Source organism: Ochotona princeps, chromosome 11 (assembly GCF_030435755.1).
Source record: "Ochotona princeps isolate mOchPri1 chromosome 11, mOchPri1.hap1, whole genome shotgun sequence".
Classification (NCBI taxonomy): Eukaryota; Metazoa; Chordata; class Mammalia; order Lagomorpha; family Ochotonidae; genus Ochotona; species Ochotona princeps.
The window spans coordinates 72,695,536-72,713,190 of record NC_080842.1 but is presented as its reverse complement, the minus strand read 5'-3'; the positions used below and the strand labels follow the sequence as shown (position 1 = coordinate 72,713,190).

The 17,655-nt window shown below is 59.0% G+C and overlaps 1 protein-coding gene across 4 annotated transcripts in view; it reads left to right on the top strand.

Annotated features, from left to right (window-relative positions):
* Nucleotides 1-17,655, top strand: part of HTT (huntingtin) — a 358,005-nt gene that overhangs the window by 70,795 nt on the left and 269,555 nt on the right. For all 4 annotated transcript variants that reach the window (XR_009246318.1, XM_058670321.1, XM_058670320.1 and 1 more), the window contains 8 exons: nucleotides 1,874-1,929; nucleotides 2,572-2,720; nucleotides 3,304-3,440; nucleotides 4,024-4,140; nucleotides 7,724-7,846; nucleotides 8,270-8,505; nucleotides 9,539-9,681; nucleotides 14,037-14,244. Coding sequence is in view for 3 of the 4 variants with exons in the window: in XM_058670321.1 (XP_058526304.1) it covers nucleotides 1,874-1,929; nucleotides 2,572-2,720; nucleotides 3,304-3,440; nucleotides 4,024-4,140; nucleotides 7,724-7,846; nucleotides 8,270-8,505; nucleotides 9,539-9,681; nucleotides 14,037-14,244 (1,169 nt within the window). In the remaining variant the exon portion in view is untranslated. The remainder of the gene's footprint in view (nucleotides 1-1,873; nucleotides 1,930-2,571; nucleotides 2,721-3,303; nucleotides 3,441-4,023; nucleotides 4,141-7,723; nucleotides 7,847-8,269; nucleotides 8,506-9,538; nucleotides 9,682-14,036; nucleotides 14,245-17,655) is intronic.

The following is a 17,655-nucleotide window of genomic DNA, read 5'->3' as shown; positions in this document are numbered from 1 at the left end:
CAGGGCTGTGCGGGGCAGCTGGCCTCGGCCCAGAGGCCCTTCCACAAGCCAGGGGAGGAGCAACTGTCTCACAGGCTCCTTGCTGCTCATGGCAGAACTTACCTTTCCTTTGACAGAAGCCAGAGGGTGGGGAGCCCTGGTCCACCGCTGTAGGCCGTAGGGAGAGAGAGTGACTGCTCTGGGTGCACCAGGGGCGTGGGTGCAGGGGTTCTGGGGCCACAGCTGGGGCTCTGAGACAGCTCCACTGCCCAACTCTCAGTCCTCAGGGTAGAAGCTGTCTTCATGCAGTGCTCACAGCCCGTATGTGGCCTCTCAGGACTTCCTGCCCAGAGGACTGACTGGCAGGTGTTCCCAGCGTCATTCCACCTGCAGTCCTTTCTCAGAATGGCTCTTCTGAACTTTCCAAACTCTGCATCTGACCTGGACCTTGAGGAAGGTACATACGGGAGAGGTTGTTTGACCTAGCCGGTGAGGCGCCGCTATTGAACTTGGAGTACCTGGACTCAGTGCCTGCCTCTGGCTCCTAATCCCAGCTTCCTGAGGATGCTGAAGTCCTGCCACCCTGTGGAGGATCTGGATTGAGCTCCCCCTTTCCTGGCTCTGGCCCCAGCCTCAGCTCAGCTGGGCAAACAGAAGAGCCTGTGCGCAGCCGCCTCCACTTGGTGGCGCTGTCCTCTTGCTGTGAGCGCTGGGGGCTCGTATGTAGGCCTTTTCCCTAGTTGGTAGGATTTTGGAGCAGGAGTAGGAATGGGAGCAGAGCCTCACACTCATTCAGATCAGGATGGTCTGTGCGCCTGCTGTGGCTGTGGCGTGCCCAGGGCTCATCTTGCAAGCACTGTCAGGTGGAAGGCAGCTGCTCTCCCCCAGCGCTGCAAAAGGACCCGACGCGGGCACTTGGGGTTAGTACGCACTGCTCGGTTTACAGGCCTTGTTGCCTGATGTCCACTGGAATTCATCACTATTTTCCCAATGAGGTCTCAGCTTTGTATCTGGTGAGCTTGCGTTCAGAGAGATATCTGAAAGTGTTGTGTATTAGCTTTGCTGACCACTCGAGGAAGAAAATGCCAGCCCAGTACCAACAGGCCTTTAGCATGCAAGAAGTCTGTCCCTGGGCCTTTCCCGTGCGGTGGAGGAATGAAGTGGAAGGGACAAGCTGGGTGGCCGAGACAAAGGTTTTACACCCCCTCTGACATGGGTGCTGGCGGCAGCCCTGCTTGGGTCCTGATGGGTCAGGGAATGTTGGCCGTTGTCCATCATTGGCCCACAAGTGGCCTTGGCTGCCTTTGGGAAGTGCCTGATCTCTGGCTGAGGTCACTGTGCTGTCCACCCACTTCCTACACTTGATCTTAGCCAAAAGGCCGAGAAGTGATACACCCACTTCCTGTAACCATGGTGACCATCATTGTGCAGCTCTGTAAGCAGGTTACAGAATCACCATGGCTGTAGGTGCTGGGAGCTAGCTGGTTGGGGTGAGCCTGTGAGCTGGTTGGGGTGAGCCTGTGAGCTGGTTGGGGTGAGCCTGGGAGCTGGTTGGGGGTGAGCCTGTGAGCTGGTTGGGGTGAGCCTGGGAGCTGGTTGGGGTGAGCCTGGGAGCTGGTTGGGGTGAGCCTGGGAGCTGGTTGCGGGTGAGCCTGGGAGCTGGTTGGGGTGAGCCTGGGAGCTGGTTGGGGGTGAGCCTGGGAGCTGGTTGGGGTGAGCCTGGGAGCTGGTTGGGGTGAGCCTGGGAGCTGGTTGTGGTGAGCCTGGGAGCTGGTTGGGGTGAGCCTGGGAGCTGGTTGGGGGTGAGCCTGGGAGCTGGTTGGGGTGAGCCTGGGAGCTGGTTGGGGGTGACTCATGTGCCTTCCCTCTTGCTCATGGCAGTCTTTGGCCACAGGTGTTCATTGGCTTCCTGCTGAAGCAGTTTGAATACATCGAAGTGGGCCAGTTCAGGTAGGTGCCTTCTCAGCTGCTCCTGCTTTCTGGGCCTGTTATATGCTCAGATTTTACGTCAGTGTGGTATTAAAATACGCTCAGGTATTTTTTGCTTCTTTCTTTAATGGAGATCTGATGGACGTGCTGTATGTTCTCCTTACAATTGCTATGTTAGGGATCTCCAGAGTGAGGCAGCCCTAGCCAGCGTCTGCCGTGAGACTTACTGTCGGCTGCTCGGGCTCGTTCACAGTGTCGCGCTGTGATGGTGGGGAGCTGTGGGCCACTCTGTGGCAGTGTGCTTCATGGGAGCACCTTCAGAGGCAGCCCCAGCTCGTCTTTGCTATGTCCTTAGAGATTTGCAAGTATAATTCCTGAAAACTGTGGTTTCTGGGGTTCCTAAGACACAGGGTAACAGAATAGAGAAGTGTGATTTTTCACCCGAGAGCTGTGACGGGGACAACTCATTCTGTCCTCCAAGCCTCAGTGGCACCAGTGCTGGGCCGTCCAGGGCACAGGTCCTCCTGCCCGCTGCAGAGCCATGCCGGGGAGGAGGGCTGAGTGGGGTCCCTCCTGCTTAGTGAGCCTCACGTGTTAATGTTATACTGACGGTGTGTCCCAAGTGCAAAGAGCAAATGCCTCAACGGATGTTTTTGTTTCCAGGGAATCAGAGGCCATTATTCCCAACATCTTTTTCTTCCTGGTATTGCTATCTTATGAACGCTATCATTCCAAACAGATCATTGGCATCCCCAAAATCATTCAGCTCTGTGATGGCATCATGGCCAGTGGGAGGAAGGCTGTGACACACGGTAACATGATACCCCTTTCCCTGCCCTCGGCATCTGGTTGCACTGCAGTGTTCGTCTCCTTACAGCCACTCATAACTGCAGGCTGTGTGTGCAAGGGTGTGCAGGTGTCTGTGTGCAGGGTGTGCAAGGGTGTGTATGTGTGCAGGTGTGTGTGTGCATGTCGGGTGGGTGAGTGAATGTGTGTGTTTCTTTTGTATTTCTTTCCATACGATCACAGGCTGATTATTTGTTTTTAGCTTGTTTTTGACCAAATGCCATGGGAGAAAATCTTGTTTGTATAGGAAATGGGTTTACTTAAAACAGCACGGTGACGAAGTGGTGTGGTTAAGTGTGTTCTGCACAGTGAATAGTCTTTCTGGTAGACAATTAGGCTGTGTGGGCTGCATGCCGTTGTGGCTGTGGAGAGCAGTGCTGTTTCCGGGTTGACCTTGTTCCGGGGCCCTAGGAGCCTCTCCGGAAGCATTTGTCAGTGCACTGGCCGCCCACCGTTGGCGTGTGCGGCTCAGGAAGCGAGCAGCTGTGGAGCTGCGTCCCAAGTGTCCTATTGCCTTCGGCTTCTGAGAATGCCCTTGTGTCCCCACAGCCATCCCTGCTCTGCAGCCCATCGTCCACGACCTCTTCGTGTTGAGAGGGACCAATAAGGCTGACGCAGGGAAAGAGCTTGAGACCCAGAAGGAGGTGGTGGTGTCCATGCTGCTGAGACTCATCCAGTACCATCAGGTGAGCAGGACGCCTCCCTGGCCTGCCTTGGGCCCGCTGCGCTCAGGAGAGGTGCCAGGCTGGGGCCCAGGAGACCACCTGCTGTTTGTCTGGCAGTCAGGACAGTTGAAGACAGGAGATGCAGCAGACCCCCCCCCCATTCCATAACAAAGACCAGCTGTCAGGTAACGAACGTATGTGTTGGTCAAAGTGATAAGTCTTCAAATCCTAAGGTCTCAAATCTGAAATAATTCGAAGACTTTTTTGCACTTTTTTTTTTTTTTGACAAGGACCAAGGTCTTATTTGTTTTAACTGAGTATGAGGCAGTATGAGTGCGGGCATTTGAGGGTCTAGATGTCACGAGGGACCTGTGAGCTGAGCTGGGCCCTCTGCCCCCGCGTGGCTGTTGGGGGGCCCTCTGCCCCACAGCCTGGCTGACTGGGCCCTCTGCCCCCGCGTGGCTGTTTGGGGGCCCTCTGCCCCCGCGTGGCTGTTGGGGGCCCTCTGCCCCGCAGCCCGGCTGACTGGGCCCTCTGCCCCCGCGTGGCTGTTGGGGGCCCTCTGCCCCGCAGCCCGGCTGACTGCTCTCATGCGCTCCCGCAGGTCCTAGAGATGTTCATTCTCGTCCTGCAGCAGTGTCACAAGGAGAACGAGGACAAGTGGAAGCGGCTGTCACGACAGGTGGCTGATGTCATCCTCCCAATGCTAGCCAGGCAGCAGGTTGGTTCTGTGAGCTCTGGCTCGCTGTGGGCACAGTGTGATGTGGCGCGCTAGGAGGCGTGGCCGTGCTGTAAGGCAGATGCGTGTGGTCAGCTTGGCGGCAGCAGTGGATTCCCAGGGTGCTCATGGGAGCTTCTTGCTACGACCTGATCAGATTGGCATAGTGTGCTTTGTGCGTGAGGAAAGCACCGTTCCCAGGGCCAGGAGGTGACCCACTGTCACCCTCTGCAGGTGCCGGCACGGGGCATGGCCCAGCTCCGTACCAAGGTACTCTCTGATCCCATTTCGTTGTCCTGTCCCTGTCATTCCGCCAGTCATAGGTCGCTCTGGCCTCTGGCCTTTCGTTTCTGTTTTGTTCCCTTAGCATGTGCAAGTGAGCACTTACATGCGCTTGTGTGAGAGCCTGTCAGTCCATGGCACAGCCAGTGGTGGGCACGGTCTGGCAGTACCGCGTCAGGTGGAGCCCATCAGTTGGCGTTCCTGAAGGGCACACACCTCAGGTGTCAGGACGCAGGAAGCCGTGTGCCCTTTGCGGCTAGAAAAGGGCGGCGGGGATCTGCCACGGATGACCCTGAGAGCCCCTGTGAAGGCGAGGCTGTGTTTGGACTGGCTCCTCGGAGGCTATTCAGGGCTGTTGGCATTCGGTGGCAGCTGGCCTCACTGTGCTGCTGGCTGCCGGCTTGTCTGATTCCAGCAGGCTGCTTCGCCCGAGACCGCACACAGTGGAGGGACACAGGTGTCCTGAGTGGCACTCTGTGAGCCTTGTACGCACAGTGTGCGGTCTGTCGTGATTGTGCCACGGGGAAGGTGACGTGACAGATGGGGCGGCTCAGCAGGCCCTGGGCTCTGTGCTGGGCACGGCAGTGGAGACGTGACTGGACACAGCAAAGAAGTGGGAGCTCATCTAAATGCACAGTGCTAACAAAGGCAGCAAGGCCAAGGCGAGGAGGGCGAGGGCCGCACTGCCTGAGGGATGACAAGGAAAGTCAGGATCATGGACTGCTGTCCAAGTCACCTGCGTTGGGGTGGGGAGGAGAAGCTGAGGGGGCTGGGCACAAAAGCGTGGCACAGTGGGATGGGAGCGTGGCACAGTGGGATGGGAGCCTGGCACAGTGGGATGGGAGCCTGGCACAGTGGGATGGGAGCCTGGCACAGTGGGATGGGAGCCTGGCACAGTGGGATAGGAGCTTGTCAGAGTGGGATGGGAGCATGGCACAGTGGGATGGGAGCCTGGCACAGTGGGATGGGAGCGTGGCACAGTGGGATGGGAGCTTGTCAGAGTGGGATGGGAGCGTGGCACAGTGGGATGGGAGCGTGGCACAGTGGGATGGGAGCCTGGCACAGTGGGATGGGAGCTTGGCACAGTGGGATGGGAGCTTGTCAGAGTGGGATGGGAGCTTGTCAGAATGGGGTGGGAGCTTGGCACAGTGGGATGGGAGCGTGGCACAGTGGGATGGGAGCCTGGCACAGTGGGATGGGAGCTTGTCACAGTGGGATGGGAGCCTGGCAGAGTGGGATGGGAGCGTGGCACAGTGGGGTGAGAGCGTGGCACAGTGGGATGGGAGCGTGGCACAGTGGGATGGGAGCTTGTCACAGTGAGATGGGAGCGTGGCACAGTGGGGTGAGAGCCTGGCACAGTGGAGTGAGAGCGTGGCACAGTGGGATGGGAGCGTGGCACAGTGGGATGGGAGCGTGGCACAGTGGGATGGGAGCTTGGCACAGTGGGATGGGAGCGTGGCACAGTGGGATGGGAGCCTGGCACAGTGGGATGGGAGCGTGGCACAGTGGGATGGGAGCTTGGCACAGTGGGATGGGAGCCTGGCACAGTGGGATGGGAGCCTGGCAGAGTGGGATGGGAGCGTGGCACAGTGGGGTGAGAGCATGGCACAGTGGGATGGGAGCGTGGCACAGTGGGATGGGAGCCTGGCACAGTGGGATGGGAGCTTGTCACAGTGAGATGGGAGCTTGGCACAGTGGGATGGGAGCCTGGCACAGTGGGATGGGAGCCTGGCAGAGTGGGATGGGAGCGTGGCACAGTGGGGTGAGAGCATGGCACAGTGGGATGGGAGCGTGGCACAGTGGGATGGGAGCCTGGCACAGTGGGATGGGAGCTTGTCACAGTGAGATGGGAGCGTGGCACAGTGGGGTGAGAGCCTGGCACAGTGGGATGGGAGCCTGGCACAGTGGAGTGAGAGCGTGGCACAGTGGGATGGGAGCGTGGCACAGTGGGATGGGAGCTTGGCACAGTGGGATGGGAGCGTGGCACAGTGGGATGGGAGCCTGGCACAGTGGGATGGGAGCGTGGCACAGTGGGATGGGAGCTTGGCACAGTGGGATGGGAGCCTGGCACAGTGGGATGGGAGCTTGGCACAGTGGGATGGGAGCTTGGTCAAGCTGCTTATTTGCACAACAGTCACAGAGCTTGTATCCACTGGGGGCTCCGTCCTGGTGTTCCCGTGGGTGTGGGTGGCAGCCAGCCAGCAGGGGGCATCACCATTGACTCCCAGGGTCTGCGTCAGCACGAGCTGGAGCTGAGTGTTTAACCCGGACACTCCAGCATGAGAGGTGTGATATGGGGGCATCATAATTGGCATCTTCTTTTTTAAATTAATGTATTTATTTGAAAGACAGAAGGAAGTGGAGAAGGAGAGAGATCAAAAATCAAGATCTTGTATTAGCCGGTTCCCTCCACAAATGGCTGTGACAGCCAGGACTGGACCAGGCTGAAGCCAGGGGCCTGGACCACCGTTAGGAAAGACTCAGCAGTCGGGAAGGGACCAGGGGGAAGGTCTGCAGGGAGCTGGCACAGAACACAAGGGCAGACTGGAGCGCTGCGGGGCGCACGGCGTCCTGGGGCAGTGCACCTGTGGGGTGGCTTCCTTTAGCGTGTGCCTGCAGGGACCGCGCCTGCTGGCAGAGCCATCCACTTTGTGTTCCATGCCCCAGGAGACAGAAGTGTGAGCCAGTCACACTTCCCTCACTTCCCAAAGCAAACCAGAAAACTGCCAGTGTGTGCGAGCTTGGGAAAGGCTGGCATACATGCCCAGCAGCTCATTAACCTTTGTGGCAGCCAGGGGCAAGCATGCCCTTGCACGTGTGGGAAGGAGGTGTGGGAGGCAGGGCCCAGGGTGGTGGCAGCCGAGTCAGGGAGCTGCACTTGGTTCGTACGGTGCCCGCGTGTGTCCTTCTCAGAGTGCATACGCCGTGAGGTCTCCATGGCTAATGCAGTGTCGTTCTGGAGGAATCTAAAAGGCTTTCAGGTGGAGGGGTGATTGGTTGGATGCCCGCATTCTGTACTGGGGCCCGTGCAAGTTGCCTGCTGTCAGGCTCCCGTCCACTCCCTACCGGAGTGCCTGTCCCCAGTGAGGTCTGGGTGGCATTCCAGTTCCTGGCTGCAGCCTGGCCCAGTCTGGCCCTGTGGGCATTGGGCACCACATCCCCATCCCAGTTGTCTGCCTTTTAAGTGAATAAGTTTTTTTAGAAGGTGAAGAGATGGTTGTGGCCATTTGCCCTTGCGATGTGGGAGTCTAGGGAACTGGCCTTTGTTGGCTGGCATGGCAGTGGTACGGGCTTAATTCCACAGATGCACATTGACTCTCACGAAGCTCTCGGAGTACTGAATACCTTGTTTGAGATTTTGGCCCCTTCCTCCCTGCGTCCGGTGGACATGCTTCTGCGAAGTATGTTTGTCACCCCCAGCACGATGGTGAGTCCCGGTCTTGCCCAGGGTGTTGGACAGTGGGCCACCCCAGACCTTGGGACCCAGTCTGTGTGGTTGAGGATTCTGGTTTTGACCAGTTCCCGGGGTCCAGGTGCTGCCAAGAGATGTACATGGTGAGCCCTCCAGCAGGGGCTCACGGCCCCCCATGTGTGGGCAACGGGGGCGTCCCTTGGGCTGTGCTCTGGCAGGCAGTGGGGGCTCACGGCCCCCCATGTGTGGGCAGCGGGGGCGTCCCTTGGTCTGTGCTCTGGCAGGCAGTGGGGGCTCACGGCCCCCCAATGCATGGGCAGCGGGGGCGGCCCTTGGGCTGTGTGGCAGACAGTGGGGGTTCACGGCCTCCCCTGCGTGGCCAGTGGGGGCGGCCCTTGGGCTGTGCTCTGGCTGTGACGTGATCTCTTGTGTCCCCAGGCATCTGTGAGCACCGTGCAGCTGTGGGCGTCAGGGGTCCTGGCCATCCTGCGGGTTCTGATTTCCCAGTCCACGGAAGACATTGTTCTCTCTCGTATTCAGGAGCTCTCCTTCTCTCCGTTCCTAATCTCCTGTCCAGTAATTGACAGGCTGAGAAATGGGGGTGGGGATGCCACAGCGGAAGGACACAGTGAAGAGAAACAAATGAAGAATTTGCCGGAAGAAATATTTTCAAGGTATGCCTTATGTCTGAGCTGTAAGGACCCCTGCCTTGGGAGAAGTCACGCAGTCATTTAGGGCTGTGCAGTCTGCAGGGACGCCTCCTCCTGCTGCAGCTCTGAGCTGCTTTGCTGTTTGAATCCAGCCTGCCTTGCCTCGGCCCGTGCTTGCTCCCACTCAGAGTCCTGCACATCTCTCCCTTGTCCTTGTTAGAAACCTCAGCGAGGGCTCCCGCAGGCAGGGCAGCTGCTGGGTGCAGGCAGTAAGCAGGGGCATTGCCGGTAGAGGATTGTTGAAAGACAGAGTTACAGGGAGAAAGGGAAGAGACCGAGACCTCCTAGCCTCTGGTTCACTGCCAAGGTGGCCGCAACGACTGGGCTGGGCTAGGCCAAAGCCGTCAGCCTGGAGCCTTGTCTGGGTCTCCTCCATGGGTGGCAGGGGCCCAAGTCCCTGGGCCAGCGGAGTGGAGCAGCTGGGACTTGCACTCGTGGGTGCTGGCATCACAGGTGTACCCCGTGGGGCCACAGTGCAGGAGCATGCTCTGCGTCAGGCGTTCACTCTCAGCACGCACTGGCTGAGCTGCATGCTGTGGCATCACGTTGTCTGGCCTCCTGAGTTGTTAGGTGCTCCTTGAGGACAGGATAGCTGGTGAACTCGGGGTCTTTGTCCCCCTGAGCGAGCGCGCCTGCACACAGGTGCTTCTGGCCTCGCTCCAAGGCCCTCCCGTCGTCTTTGGCAGTCGTGTCTAAGCCGGCGTGGCATCGTTATCCACACTCGCAGCCTGTGGCTCCTGGGGTTACGTTGGAGCAGGTAGCTGAGGCACACGGTCCCTGAATTCCTGGCGGTGGGCGTGTCAGCTCCAGTATGTGCAGGACAGGATTTTATCCTAACTGTCCCCTGAGCCTGGGCGTCCGTCCGTGAGTGCGAGAGGCCAAGTGATGGGCCATCACTTGGGGCGGTATGCACAGTCCTGGGCTAAGCTTTATTTCACATCCATGCTTGGCCAAGAACCCTGGGCGTCACTGACTGTGCTCTCTGCTCTCTTGAAAGGTTTCTCTTACAACTGGTTGGTGTCCTCCTGGAGGACATCGTCAGCAAGCAGCTCAAGGTGGACCTGAGCGAGCAGCAGCACACGTTCTACTGCCAGGAGCTTGGCACCTTGCTCATGTGCCTCATCCACATCTTCAAGTCCGGTAGGTGAAGGGCGGGCTCTGGGTGCCCCTGCCAGCAGGCTGTGCTCTGCTCGGCGTGTGTGCTGTGGCTGCAAGATCCCACAGTTCTACGCCCGCGTGTTCTGGAAAGGAGCGGGAAGAAGATGGCGGGCAGGGGGACTGGTACACCCTGTTCTTGCTCAGTGTGCAGCTAAACCTGTCCACTGGTGGGTGCGCGAGCGGAGCAGGTGTGGTCTGTTCTGGAGCCAGGATGGCAGGCAGTCTAATGGCTGCTGCAGCGGGCTGGGCTTTGGGAACACCGTGCTCAGTGCGACTGGGCGTTGGTGACTGGCAGACGTTACTGCCCAGTGTCTGCTGCTTTCCTGGGCACATTACCAGGGAGCTGGATCAAAGACTCAAACCAGTGCTGCAGCTGGGAGACAGATGTTGCAAGTGGTGTCACTGTGCTGTGACCCCAGCCGCTTCAAAAGATCTTTTGATTGCTGGAGTAAGTATAAGGTTGATAAACTATGCCAGGAGCTCGGCGTACTGCTCATGTGCTGATGTGCTGATAGGTCTCAGGTCATTCTTTTCAGCTTGGTGGTCATTGTAATATCTTCCTGCCGTGCCCAGCCTGTGCCAGGGAACCTCTCCGTCTTGAGGGCTGCTCTGCTGCGTCGCAGGCTTGTCTGCTTGATTGAGTGTGGTTCAGTGTGTTGGCCATCCATTGCTGGAACTTTTTTTTTTTTTTAGGATTTACTTATTTCCATCGGAAAGGCAGATACACAGAGAAAAGGAGAGACAGAAAGATACTCCATCCGCTGGTTCATTCCTTAATTGGCTGCAACAAGTGGAGCTAAGTCCGAAGCCAGGAGCCAGGAGCCTGCTCCGGGTCTCCCACGCAGTGGCAAGGTCCCAAGGCTTTGAGCCGTCTGTGGCTGCTTTCCCAGGCCACAAGCAGGGAGCTGGATGGGAAGTGGGGCAGCAGGACACAGAGCAGCGTAGTTTTGGGCTCTGCCGGCTGTGTGAGGGTTAGCATTTGTACCAAAGTGGCTCTGCCGGCTGTGTGAGGGTTAGCATTTGTACCAAAGTGGCTCTCCCGCTTCTGACTCAATGTAGGAGAATCACAGTTGCTGGGAAAAATATTTGTCCTTCAGCTTGTGGTAGTGTGGGCTGGAATGGGTCTGAGTTCCTCCAGGAGGGACAGGTTTGTACTGACAGTGGGGCACAGCCACCAAGTGGCAGCACCGACAGCCCTGGGCATCTGAAGCTTCCCTCAACCTGGCAGAATGCTGGAGAAAACGCCGGGTCTGTGCGGGGCCTTCAGACCCAGCGTTAGGTCCTCGTTTCCAAAAATACCGGGTGGCAGCTGTGCCCTCAGCAAGCACACTGTGCAGAGAGAGACTGACCGAGACTGGGTTAACCTGTGTGTGAAATGTGTGAGGGTTACATGAAAGAGCTTCCTGGTCCAGGTAACCCACTCAAGTTGCACGGGTGTTGGTGTCTGAGGGTGTCCTGACCCGGAGCCCCGTGGGTGTTGGTGTCTGAGGGTGTCCTGACCCAGAGCCCCGTGGGTGTTGGTGTCTGAGGGTGTCCTGACCTGAGACTGTGGGTGTTGGTGTCTGAGGGTGTCCTGACCCGGAGCCCCGTGGGTGTTGGTGTCTGAGGGTGTCCTGTCCTGAGACTGTGGGTGTTGGTGTCTGAGGGTGTCCTGACCCGGAGCCCCGTGGGTGTTGGTGTCTGAGGGTGTCCTGTCCTGAGACTGTGGGTGTTGGTGTCTGAGGGTGTCCTGTCCTGAGACTGTGGGTGTTGGTGTCTGAGGGGTTCCCAGAGCAGTCCTGTTATGGTGGTTGTCACTGTGGCTGCTTTCAAGCTCCAAGAAGGCCCTTCTTCGGAGTGGCTTTTCACTTGGCATCCATGTCCCTTTGCACTTGCCAGCCAAGCACTTGCCAGTCTGGGATGGGGTGGGGATTGCTTCTGCTCTAGTTCTCTCCACTGGGGACAAGGGGCTGGCTTCTGTCTGTGTCAGGTGAAGACCCAAGCCAGGTGGGCTTCCGTGGTCACCTTTCCAGAGCCTAGGCCCTGCCTGCCGCCCTGTCTTCTGACACCAGGGATGCCCTCGGGATGGCCGCTGTTTCTTAAGGTAGCTGTAGCGGCCAGTGTTGTGGTGTGTGATGCCAGGCCACAGCCTAGCGTGACGGAGCTGGTATGGATGACCCGCTGTGCTGTGCTCTCGGCAGACGGCCCAGCCCCTGCTTAGCTCCCTGAGTCCCCGGGGACGTGGTGCATAGAGCACCTTGGAGGCGTCTTCCGTGGTCTCAGGTACATCCCTCGCTTGTCAGGCAGCTGCTTGGTTATGTGACGGCTGCAGGTGCTCCCGTGGGTCTTCCTGCTGCGGAGACCCAGGGCTCCTTTGCTTGCTGAGGAAGGGCGGAGGAGGTGGGGAAGGCTCCTGTCCCCTTGGGCTCAGAGGCCCAGGAGAGGCCAGCCTGGGTGCTAGCCGCCAGCAGTGGGGAAGAATGCATTTCCATCTGTGACAGTACAGTAAGGGTGAGAACAGTGGGAGCAAGGTGACTTTCAGCTGAAGCAGGTGTCTTGATAGTGTTGGTGAGGAACTTTCGAGAGCTTCCCATCCTCCTGGTGGCCTGGTCTCGGCTCAGGTCCTCTGCTCGCTGGGCGTCTCCTGTATGCTTACTGGGCAAGATGTGGCTTCGTCTCTTCACTCCCACTCAGAGCCGTAGCCCCATGTGGAAACGGGAGGCCTGTCCTCTGGCCATGCTGCCGGCTCAGCGACTGACTGCTCCCTCTTGCCTGGGCCACAGGCCTGCTGGATGGAGGTCCCTGTGCACCTGCACACCACGGGCAGCAGCTCGGGTCCTGCTGCTTCTCCACCCGCAGCCGTCCAGTGCTGCCGACGCTCGCAGCTGCCTAGTCCCAGTCTGCTCTCTCTTCCACCACCTCTCCTCATCCCTGTCCCCCTCACTTGCTCCCCTCCTTTGTGACTGGGGTCACTTGTTCGTGGCCTACCAGTTGCTGAGCCTCAGCTTTAGCATTGAGCTGCACTTGGCATGGCTGGCTTCCTCCGGGTTCCCTCCTCTTGTTGGATCAGGCCCTCTCTCACCAGCAGCAGCTGACTCCTCACCTCAGCACCTCAAGCGGCCTGTCCAGATTCTCCTCTTTCCTGGGGTGCTCTCCTCCAAAGTCCACCTCCATGTCTGTCTGAACTGCTCTGAACAATGTTCAGAGCAGTGGTGGCCCATTCTGGTGCACCGCATTGTGCCAGGCACCTGCTGGACCCTTCCACAGGTTTTCTTGTGTGTTCTGTGTTGTAGCCTCTTGCCAGGCCCCAGGCTTGATTGTTCAGACCTGTGAAGGAGCTGAGGCCCCAGCCAGCGCACCTCAAGGGTCAGCTGTCCGGGCCTGTCCATCTGCTTTCAGAGCCTGTACTGGCAGTGTCTTAGAGGGCAGCCTGACAGCACTGTCCTGCGGCCCGGCCTGCTGCTGCTCCTCCGCCTTCATATCTGTTAGTCCCACAGGGAGCGGGCAGTGAGGGGGCCCCCGGCAGGAGGAGGAGGGCTGACCTGCCGGTTGCCAGGCACGGGATTGCTGAGGCTGTAGGTCACGAGGTCGTGGAGCTGTGAGCAGCACAACCTTTGTTCCTGCCTGTCTGGGGCCCCCTTCTCATTTGGGGTGCAGTAAGATGCTGACTGTACTGGCGCCAGGTGAGCCGGAGGTCGAGGAGAGGAGCCCTGGCCAGAGCAAGGACCCTGTCCTCTCCCCTGCATGTGGCTCGCCATTTCTCGTGCTGTGTCTGCTCTGTGTGCAGGACTGGCTCCTGGACATGGCCAACCTCAGGAGGCAGCCTGTGTTCTGCCAAGGGGCATGTGGAGGGGGACAGCCCCAAGCACTGAGGTGTCCCAGACCTGGGGCCACCTGCAGCGTGGCGTGCGGGCGGGCAGCTGTGAGCCTGCCAGGTCCGGCCTGCTCCGTGGACGCCCCACGTGTCCTGTTTGCTCACGGGGCTGTATGCAGTGTGGCTTGGGAGCAGCCTGGCCCGTGGACGCCCACGTGTCCTGTTTGCTCACGGGGCTGCCTCGAATATTCCCGTCCCTTGGGTCAATCTGCGCAGGCCGAGATGGAGCCCTGCTTCCCCCGTGTGGCCCTTGCAGTGATTTGCTACTGAGGACTGCCCCCCTCAGGGCTTGGGCACCTGGGGACGTTGGCAGTGCCAGGCAGTGCTGGGGCAGACCCTGGGAGAGTCCACTAGGGGGCGGGCGTCTGTGCTCCCGAGTCTCGGGATTTCCCAGGTGAGCTCTGGGTGTGCACGGGTCTTGTCAGCATGGAATCTCCGAGCTGCAAGGTGCTGGACCAAGGGGTCTCACTGTGTTTGGTTCCAGGAATGTTCCGGAGAATCACAGCAGCCACCACGAGACTCCTGGGCAGTGACAGCTGCGAGGACAGCTTCTACAGCCTGGAGAGCCTGAACGCGCAGGTGCGCTGCATGGTGCCCACGCACCCGGCCCTGGTACTGCTCTGGTGTCAGATCCTGCTGCTGGTCAACCACACCGACCACCGCTGGTGGGCGGAAGTGCAGCAGACGCCCAGGTAGGGCTGCCCGCCCGCGGTGCTGAGCGCCTGGACACCTGGCTGCTGCTCAGGCGTCAGCATTTCCCGCTTTCTGAGGCTTAGTGAGGTCTGTCGTCTGCCCTCCGTGTATCGTAGGAGGGGACGTGTGGTCCAGCGTGATCCTCTGATAAGAACCCACCGTCCACCTCGTGGGTTCCGCTTGTCAGCGTGGCTACCTCTCGTTTGATTCTAGTCTCTGAATTGGCTCCACAGCCAGACGTGTCGCGGTGCCTTAACTACATTATGAGTTCAGTGTGCTCCTCATTATTCTTAATGAATTAATTATTTGGCAGACTGTGAAGCTGCTTGCAAATACCTTATTTTTAATTTTTATGTTTTAACCATTCAAAAAAATGGAGCAACTGATGGTGACGGGCATCTGAGACGTCTCTGGGTGCTCCGGCTTAGACACCTGTGCGTGTGGGGCCTCCAGCCGAGCCGTCCTTGTGCTGTCCGCAGGAGGTGGGGAACCTGCACGGGGAGAAGCAGTTCTGGCGAGAGGGGTGTGTGGGTGTCGGGAGCTCTTCCAGGGCCGAGAGCTGGGCCACACGAGGCCAGTGTGTGGCCCTGAGCGGTCTGCTCTGTGCTGTGGGTGGCAGAGTCTGCCGAGGAATACGGCTGTCTCCTGCCCCCAGCGTGGGGCTATGGGGCTCAAGGGTGCAGGCCTGTCCCAGGGGTGAGGACTTGAAATGCCAGGGGACAGCTGCCTACCTCTTTAGTGTGTGTGTCCATCGGTCACCGGACTGGGGACGGAGGTTGACCCCAGAAGCTCCCGTGCTGCTGGCTGCGGGCCCGCTCTGAGCTGCACGGGAGCTGGGGCAGTCCCAGCCCTGTCCTCGCCTCCTTTGCAGCCCCAGCGGCAGGAACCTGAGCACTTGTTTTGTGTGTTAATGTTTGTTTATTTATTTATTTGGAAAGTAGAAGAGAAACCTTTTCTCGACTGGTGTAGTCCCTCAAAACCACCCCAACCAGGGCTGGGCCGGGTCTCAGCCAGGGGCCTGGACCTCCCCTGGTGGTCTCCCACGGTGGGGCAGGGGACCCACTGTGTCGCCACTCATCTCTGGTCTCTGTGAGGGCAGTAGCTGGCAGCTGGATCTGAGTGGGAACAGCCTGGACTGGCCCTGTGATGGAGAACGCCGGTTGAGCCAGCTTGGCGAGCGGTGCTATGGAGCCGCAGCCCCTGAGCGTGTGTCACAGCAGACGCCGCAGGCCAGCTGTGCCGGGGCCGAGTCAGTGCTCGAGGGCGGGAGGACCTGCGACGCTGTGCGCAGCCTCAGCGGACGCCTGAGCCAGTGCTGCCAGCAGTGCCCCCTTGCCCACTGGCCCCTCGGGTGGCTGTGCGTGTGAGGGTGTTCTGGAGGAACCTGCGGGAGTGAGCAGCTCGGGATGACTCCCCTGGGCGCTTCGAGGTGTCGCTGTGCTGAAGGACAGAGTCGTTTCAGTGGGAAGCAGCAGCTGTGATTGCACGCTGTGTTCCTAAGGGATGTCCTGGACCTGGGCTGTAGACAGCCAGAGACTGGGGCGTTACCGGGACAACTGGAAATTGGAATGTAAATGGTTTTGTAGTTGACAGTGTTTTTAAGAGACACTTGCTGAAGCATTGAAGGTGACATTTCTAAAGTATTTATTTATTTATTTTGAGAGATTTACAGAGAGAGGAAGACAGGTACTCCATCTGCCATTTTGCTCCCCAGTGGCTGCAGCAGGCAGCGTTGGGTCAGCCTGAAGCCCAGAACTGCTGCTGGGTCTCTCGCACGGTGCCGGGCCCAAGCTCTTTGACCAACTACTGCTGATTCTCCTAGGCCATTAGCAGGGAGCTGGAACAGGAGGGACGCAAACATCGCAGGCTGTGGTTTCACCCACTCTGCCACAATGCTGGTCCCAAGGAGACATGTTTTGATGCACAAGTTAGGCTTGTGGTACAGCCCAGCAGTATGAGTGCAAGTATGTAACCTGCGTGCCACATGGACAGTGTATGCATGCAGGTGTGGGAAGTGCACACGTGTGGTATGTTTGTAAGTGTGTATGGACTCAGGCGGTACAGCCCCGCTAGAGTAAACCAGAAGAGGCACGCACAGCTAGTTAGACAATCGGCTCAGCTCTTCTCTCGGCTTGGAAGTTCAGGTGAAAAGGCTGTGTGGACGGAGTGGAGCCGGTGTGATTGCACAGCTCGGGAGAGGAGGTCTGGCCTGGGTCCCGCCTCCTGGATGGAGGGTCAGCAGGAGCTGGCCGCACCGTGTTTGTTGCATACACAGTGTTTGAATAAAGGTGGGGAATCTGGCACGCCAGCCCCTCCTCCAGGAGCCTTGCTGGCTCATCTGGGCTCCTGCCAGGTCTTGCTGCCATGACCTTTGCTTCCCAGTGGGTGGCCCTGTGAGCACTCCGCCCGTGGTGCCCGGCGAGCGACCTGTTTGTGCAGCTCTCTTGCACCCACAGGCGCCTCTGCTGCTGTTGCTTCCGGCAGGTTTTGAGTTGGCTGATATGTAGGAGGTGGCCGAGAAGACAGCATTGCTTGGACACGTTGGACAAAACCAGCAGAGATGCTGTGCTCTGTTACCTGCCCGTGTTTCACTTGTGGAAACTGGAGACCATAAAAGCCAGTTCAGTCGTTGGACAGACCTGCCCCGAGAGCCGCTGCGCTGGCCCTGCCTGGGCCGTGTGCGTGGACCTGCTGTCCTGTCCCACACGCTGCGCTGGCCCTGCCTGGGCCGTGTGCGTGGACCTGCTGTCCTGTCCCACACGCTGCGCTGGCCCTGCCTGGGCCGTGTGCGTGGACCTGCTGGCCTGTCCCACACGCTGCGCTGGCCCTGCCTGGGCCGTGTGCGTGGACCTGCTGTCCTGTCCCACACGCTGCGCTGGCCCTGCCTGGGCCGTGTGCGTGGACCTGCTGTCCCGTCCCACACGCTGCGCTGGCCCTGCCTGGGCCGTGTGCGTGGACCTGCTGGCCTGTCCCACACGCTGCGCTGGCTCTGCGCCGCTCGGCAGCCTCCCGCAAGTTCTTCATCAACTGGGGCTTCCCTTGTCAGAACCCCCTTCGTTTTAGCAGTCAGGCCTGTTGATTTGACGTGGGGTTTGGGAATTGTGTCCCCAGAACTAGCAAAGCAGAAGCACTCAGTATCTGTGTTGAACAGAAACAAACCCAGAGTGAGTGTGGTCTGGAGTTGGGCAGCAGCACAGTCCAGTGTCTGGTACAAGTGGCAGCTTGTCCTAACTGCGTGTGCTTGACCCTGGGCAGCGTGCACTGTCCTCTTGACCCTGGGCAGCGTGCACTGTCCTCTTGACCGTGGGCCCGTGGGTTTACACCATCTATGCTGGATCTCACAGGAGCGTGTTTAATAAAGCTGGCATCCAGCTGACACTGAAGGCCATGTTTCACATGCGAGCAAGATG